This window comes from Elaeis guineensis, chromosome 4, assembly GCF_000442705.2.
Source record: "Elaeis guineensis isolate ETL-2024a chromosome 4, EG11, whole genome shotgun sequence".
Lineage (NCBI taxonomy): Eukaryota > Viridiplantae > Streptophyta > Magnoliopsida > Arecales > Arecaceae > Elaeis > Elaeis guineensis.
The window spans coordinates 132,441,762-132,449,390 of NC_025996.2; the positions used below are offsets into that span (position 1 = coordinate 132,441,762).

Sequence of the window (7,629 nt, forward strand, 5' to 3'; positions counted from 1 at the left end):
TAAAACGCACTCCAAACCTAATCTAGATATATATAACTTGTCAATATGACTTAAATTTTGAATATTTTCATGAGCCTGAATTATGACCCAAGAACCGACATTGCAATCTGAATGGTATATTTTGTAAGGTTTGTGGTGGTAGCGACCTGGGCCGAAGCCCACCATTGATCTTGTTAGGAGATGCGGGGGACAACGCCCCCACGATACGGATCAGTATAAATATTATATTTTTTATCAATCTCGATAGTTTTTATGAGAGATTTGGAAAATCACATTAGGACTAAGGTTTGGAGAGTTCTGAGTGATTGTATCTCTCTCTTTTCATTATATTAGAATTTGTTTCTCGTGTCTTGCCTGTGGACATAGGCTTTACAATCGAATTATGTAAATCTTGTATTCATTTTTCTTCTTTTCTCTATTCTGTATGATTGCATGAGTTTGTGTGCCTTATTTTGTGCCTGTTATGACATAACTCTTCACAAATCATTTTCTCTATTTCGCTCTGGTCACTCCAGTTGTGAAAAAAACTGAATATATGAGATTACATTCCATGATGCTCAGTTGTTTGTTTTTTTAGTTGATTATTTTTCTTAGTTTAATGATTATTTAATTTTTTAAAGAATCATAATTTTATTTGTATTTTCTAATATTGTTGAAAATTTAGTTTGTTATATTCTATATCTTCAATTCTTATTTTATTTAATGCTATATGAAGTACTAATATTTATTTTTATATTTTTTTATTTATTTAATTTATATAGAAAAAAAATTTCAATTTCATCTAACTAAATCCATTTAACCTACCTCATCTAACTCCCGCCATCGCACCTCGCCTCAAGATGCGCATGGGGCATGCAAGTAAGAGTAATGGTCTATCCAACTCATATACCCGAGCTGTTACAAGACGATCACGTCGTCGTGGAGGCTAAGAAATTTTAATCTTTTAAAATGTTATTATTATGGTATGCCTTGGCTGGTTTTTTGCTTCATCAAAAAAAAAAAAAAACAAAAAAAAGGAAAAACGGTGCATATCGTATTTGATCGGTAGCAACGGCACCAACAACACCAACAATAGTACGTAATAGCGGCAAGAACAGCAACAACGAACAAAATCACTTAAGAGATAGATATATATATATATATATATATATTAAAATAAGATAATTGATTCGCATAGTGAATACCTGCAGGCAGTATTTATTTATAAATATGCTAATGCCCACAGCCTTGACCGTAATAGACTGCAAGGTTTAAGCGAAGGGCCTTTGGTCACGGCAAGCCAAGTTCGGTCCAGGGTCCACTCCAAGCATCCCACAGTACCTCTTGTAAAACCCAACACGGTCCTTTGCTCCAGGGGTGCCGGTCCCCTTACCACATTCCAGTCCCCCGTTGATGATGTTGGTGATGACACCAAATCCTGGAGCTCTTCCAGCAGCTCGGTCAGCAGCCGATTGTTGGTGATCACATCATGGCATGAAGGCTTTGGCCCTTGTGGGGTCATCCAAAACCATATGGCAGTCTTGAACGAGATGACTGGGTCTTTGTCCACCAATCCTGGATGGCTGAGGAGGTCCTCATTAATGGCTCTCCCAGCTGGACCATAGTTGTAGTTACTGCAAACATTGGAGTCCAAAAACCAACGAAAGAGTCAGCAATTGGATGCTAATAGTTGTTACCATCCAAAGTACATCTACTTAAGTTAAATGGATGCTTGATAAATACATCAATGAAGGACCGAATTGCATCCTGACAGCTAAATCTCAAGAATTTTAGGGATGCCAATAATCACTTTTTAGATAAGGACTGCAATTGGGCTAGAATAGGCATGATTCAAATCCAACATCAGCCATACCGATCGATACTATATCATATCAAATGTGCCATATCATAGAGGCATGCAGTCTCATACCATACCGATATCAGCACATCTTACTATCTCATATTGTACTGTATATCGATATTGTAATGGAATGATATTAGTATGGGGTTTAATACCAAGACAATGAATCTTGAATAGGTTAGATATAGGTTAAGTCGAACATCTATTGATCCAAATTTAGCCTGTTTATCAAATAGATCAAAAAATCAAGACACGAACCTGGCCGTTTTATTAAGGGTTCATTCAAATATTTCTATAGAATTGGACTACAAATCCTATAGAAATCGGGCTTAGCCCATTCAGCACATATGTGCTAAACTATGCATACAGATCGTGTCTATATAATATGAGACCCGGTCATATCCATGTCACCTGGATCTCTTCTGGTCTATTTATGTAGGGTGGAAAAAGATTTGGTGAGGTCATTATTTTCTTTCTCCATAGGATTCGGGTTCATCCCTTAATGAAATTTTTTTGTGAATATGGTGATCGAAATGGGTAATGTCTTCCTGCATTTTTGTGAATCCTATGGGCTTCCACGGGATTATTGCAAACAAATCCTAAATAAGTAATCTAACATAACTTATAACGGGTTGAATCAACTTAAATAGATTAAACAAGTTAAGCACTGGAATCCCTATTCTTAAAAGGTTTGTACAGTAGTTCATAGCAAAAAGGAGGAGGAGGGTCACGATAATATCGTGAAGATCTTAGGATGCAAGATCCTGTGCATGGCTTTAGTTTTTTTTTTTGGCCTCCTTCCCAAACTAACCATCCAAAAGATGAGAAAACAAGCAGGGTAGCGAAGGATCCATGCAAACCCTCATCAGGTGGCTAATCGAACTTACTAGGAAATTTGCATGGGTCCACGGCCGTAGTACTTTCTACCGGGAACACATGGCCATTTTGCACCGGCCGGAGTGCTTTCGTCGCAGAAGTTGTTCCCCCGATCATTCTCCTTTTTTTTGCAGTATCCCCAAGCGTAGGGGCCATCTGGTGCAGTTGCCCAACCCCCTGCATTAATATAAATCATCATCCAAAGAGGCATTGAAAATAACATTGAGATTTAGACAAGGTAGTTTGAAAGACATTTGTTATATATACATCTATTCTTGTGTTAAAGATATAATTAATCTCACTCATTTGCAAATTGACTTGGGAGATGAAGCATGTCCATGTCTTTGTTTCAACGAAGTGCTTGCTCCGAAGGTCTCTTCTTTTATGGTACTTGGACAAGAGGGCAGGGGTTTTTTATCTGAGTGGCTCTTGTGCTCCAGGCTTTGGTTTAGATGGGTTGGGGTGGAGTGGATATTAGTAGCGAGCCGGGATACCTCACTTGGTTAAAAATAAAAAAAATAATAATAATAATAAAAACAAATACCTTTTCTCCCAGAGGGACTTTCGTGAATTCTTGTACTTTGATGTAATAGGTTGTGTTTATACAAAGATTGTATGAATTATTCATCTCAACAAAGAGGAAAAAGGAAAAAAGAAACAGGAGGGTGCATCTGTTTGAGAAGACACATTTTTGTCCCAAAAATATTCGATAACCTATGGATGGACAAGGAAAAAATAGAGGAGGGGATCAAGGAGATCACCCCAGACCTTTTTTTTTTTTTTAATTTAGATTTATTCTATCACTCTATTGTAAATACATACATGAGAATCAGAAAATAAAATATATGAGAAATTAATGAACTACAAACTTTGAAGATCCAAGATTCTCATAAAAATATAATTTTTTGTTTCTCAAAAACTTTGTGCCCGTCTAACTGATAAATAAAATAATAATGTTCCAACTTTATTATAGAACTACTGGAGTTGATGTTTTAATTAATTATCGGTTTTGTACAAGGAAAAAAAAATAGTATCTTAAATAAACTTTCCGACAATAGTATCTTAAGTTTAATGGTGTCATAATTTTTTTTGGATTTAAGAAAAATACTGTTGGTCGGTGTGTGTGTGTATATATATATATATATATGAAGGTCAGTGGAAGCAAGTTTATTTTCTTGATTCTGTATGTTGATGACATTTTGCTTGCTACTAACAATTTTGGTTTATTATATAAAATCAAGAATTATTTCTTTAAAAATTTTGAAATAAAAAACATGGGAGGCAACTTATGCGATAGAATTTGAAATATGCCGTGATAGATCACAAGGATTGTTAGGGTTGCCTTAGAAAGCTTATATTAACAAAAAAATTAGAGAGATTTAGGATGGATAAATGTTCATCAGGCATAGTTCCAATTTAGATAGGGATAAATTTAGTCTTATGCCATGTCCAACGAATGAATTGGAACCTCATCAAACTACCTTTTAGATGATTTTGTCCAAAATTTACGTTTAGGAAGCTGCATGGGCTCCAATCTTACAGCAAATTGCCTGGGGGTCCCAACTAAGAAAAAGAAATGAACTAACCAGTGGTTTCATGGGAGGTCTGCGCAAAGAATGCTGCAAGCTCCCTTTTACGCACATTGATGTCACCAGTGGTCCCAAATTTGCTGAAATAATTGGCAGCTGTTATGAAGGCATGGTAAGTGTAGAAGCCCTTGGCCTCACATTGTGGATCATTTCGATGCTTCAGCATTTCTTTGAAGAGAGATGGGGTGATGATGGAGCTCACATCCCCACCCTCAACGAAAGCAAGGAAGCACAGCACTAATGCCAAGTTAATGATGGCCACCTTGGAGACCCTCATTTCTTTGTTTCAGTGAATGGGTCTCAGCTCTAAGGGAAGGGGCTAGTTTTATAGAGGAAGAACCCTGCATAAGAGTCTTCTCCTAATCTTGAACTCACATTATTATTATTCCCTTCTCTGTCTGCAATTTGAAATGGTACGAATGGGGGAGGAGAGGCTGCAGCCATTGGTTTTGTGGTGAGAGGATGCTAAGCCTGTGTGGCGGTGATCATAACCAGTCCAACAGATGAGTGGTGGAAGACTTGGGTGTGGGCTAGCTTGCGTGAAGACTGGGGTGTTGGTCTTTTGTCGACCAACTTGTGAATCGTAATAATATTGACATGACCCAATCTAACATGTTTCAAGCAAGTGAAATGGACTAGACTGTGTCCTTTCTCTTCTTAAGTCACGGTGTTGTCAATAATGTGCACATCAACACTACCTACCAACGATATACAACGCATTCATCACCTCCTAATATCTAAAATAATAGACTTATCAAATTTAATAATAAGACTTTTATCAGATGCAAGAATGCGTCTATTTTCAACAAGTTTGCTTCTAGATATTATATTTCTACAAATATGTGGTTTGTATGAAGCATCTTTCTAAACAAGCACCGATTCCTGTAGAATCATTGCAAAGAATCATAGACATGAAGAGTGGACTTGGAGTCTACAATTTTGGTGTTAAGTGGTCCGTTCAAAATATTTACCTCAACTAACATATATACATCATACAAACCATGCATGTTATGTTCATCTATAATGCATCGGGTTGCCAACATGGTTGACACCGTCCATATCCCTGCATCATGGCATTCTATTGCACTGCTCGGTGAGTTTTCACCTCAAGGGTGGATATCATGGATCGTTCGGGAATTGCAATCTTAGATAGCAGTTCTAAATTGACTCCAAGCTAACACCGACATCTCATGATCATACCTTAGACCTTTGAATTGGCTCTTGATAGATTCTCAGAGCATGAACTAATTGGCTTTGGTGGCTGGCTCCCATATATCCAGCACCTCAGAGACACCTTCATTCACAATAAGACCCATAGTCTTTTTATGCTTGGTCTAACCAAGTGATCATCAGTCATGGTAATCATACAATGCCCATAATTGCCGAAAACAATGTAACCAGACAAGAAAAAAAAAAATATGCAATCAATAAAAGCCAAATTCAGGAAAAGTAAAAATCATGATCATAGAAACATGTCCAATTGAATCAGGCTGTTCCATTTAACAGTGCCGTTATACAATCTGTCAATGTACCGACTCGATGGTAGAACCTACTGAGTTCTCCATTTCATGAGTTCAAGCAAGGTCAAAAATTGGACCCGATCTAAATTCCGGTTCCGGGTATGGTCTAGTTCTGGTATTTTTCAACTCAACCCTGTCGTACATCATCTAGCTTTAGATCAATAAAAAATGGGCCCAGCCTAACTTGAACTTGATCCACTCAACCCAAAAATCCAAATCATATAAAGCTCCCTCCCTTTCACTTTAACTATCTTCTTAGTTTCTTTCTCAATAGTTTTCAATTCATAAAATGAGCTCTCATTTAAACTAATTCCTCTTTTTGATCTCAACAACTACATTTCTTGTTCCTTACTTTCACTTGGTTATATTTAATTATATTTTGATACCCACATTTGATTGTTTGATTTGATAGATTCTTATTTATAATATGATCAAGTACATATATGTGTGCATGTATATTGCATATATGTATGTGTATTTGTGAATTTAAAAATGATCAATTATTTAAATAAAATTAAAAAATTTTGAATGAAAACTCAAGTGTAAGTTAACTCTTCAAACCCAACCCGGTCTAACCTAATTTGCTTCAACCTCAGTAGAGCGTGCTTCTTGATAGTAAAACCTGCCAGCGTTACTTGTTTAATATTCAATCCCCACAACTTTGACTCCAGAGGCTGCATTTAAACGAACAGCTTTGTTTCAATGGCATGGCAAGTTCAGTCCACATTGATAAAATCATTTAATGATCTTATTCCAGCATTCAGATGTCTACCGCTTCATTTGGGCTTATGCCAAGCTATGTGTTTCAAAACCAGGCACTGATGGATTTATAGCATCACTGGCAATCCATGGATCTAAATTATGGGTTGCTCTTCCAAAGTTATTGCCGGTAACTGTCACTATATTCTACATCAGCAGCATAACTGGCATTTCTTGCTTTCCTCCTGCTTCCAGCTTCTTTGGTGGTCTCCTCAGATGCAGTTCCAGTGATATGCTTCTAAGTTATAATTTACAGGAGCAAAGCCATATTAAAGTCATTGTGGGCCTTTCTGGGTTGATGCTAACTTTCCACAAGATTGTTCTCTACGATTACATCGTTTTCTTCAGTAAGCTTTTTTCCAGGGGAGTGTTGTTTTGGTGTACTTTTCTTATTTTATCTAGGGCTGTGGATGAGTGTTGTTTGTTCTCCACAGGCTCACCTTTTTGTCACTGCTGTTACTCTGCTTCTTACGAATTATAACATCTTCCTTTTACCCAAAAAGAAAAAAAAAACTAGTTCCCGCACTCAGGGCGCAGGTACCGGTACGCATCTCTCACGTTGGAACTAGTCCCGGCAATGCGCATGCAGGGACTTGTGGATATCTTGCATCGCCACCGGCGCCGGGCAGGAATAGCCTATAGTTCAAGATTGATGCTAGTATTTCAAACCCAAAACGCAGACACAAAATTGTAAATAAATCTCATCTTATGCTTGAATTAGCTATGGGCATGCTGGAACTATTTCAAGCCTGATGAAGGAAATAGTGCATATAAAATCCTGTAGAACTCACCTATTGTAGCTAAAGTCCAATCAGCCAGGTTGGGGCACATTAACAGGTCAAATCCAGAATTGCTAGCCAAAACATCATACTTGTTAATGAAGCCATCAACCAAGACTAGTCATAATTTAGGCAACCTGGTGATTCACAACCATGATCCTATCAATGTGTAGTTACAGGCAAATGACAAAAAAGGGTATAAGATTGGATAGATGCATCTCTGTTGCAGTTTGTTTCAGAAACAAGTCCTACAACATACACTGGTG

At 37.3% G+C, this 7,629-nt stretch overlaps 1 protein-coding gene across 1 annotated transcript; it reads right to left on the bottom strand.

Annotated features, from left to right (window-relative positions):
• Positions 1-1,112: 1,112 nt before the first annotated feature.
• On the bottom strand, positions 1,113-4,615 carry LOC105042634 (endochitinase-like). Its single transcript, XM_073256816.1, is given in 4 exon segments — positions 1,113-1,453; positions 1,456-1,613; positions 2,728-2,893; positions 4,303-4,615. Coding segments are annotated over 4 exon segments (807 nt in total). The 5' UTR covers positions 4,583-4,615; the 3' UTR covers positions 1,113-1,250.
• Positions 4,616-7,629: the final 3,014 nt, after the last annotated feature.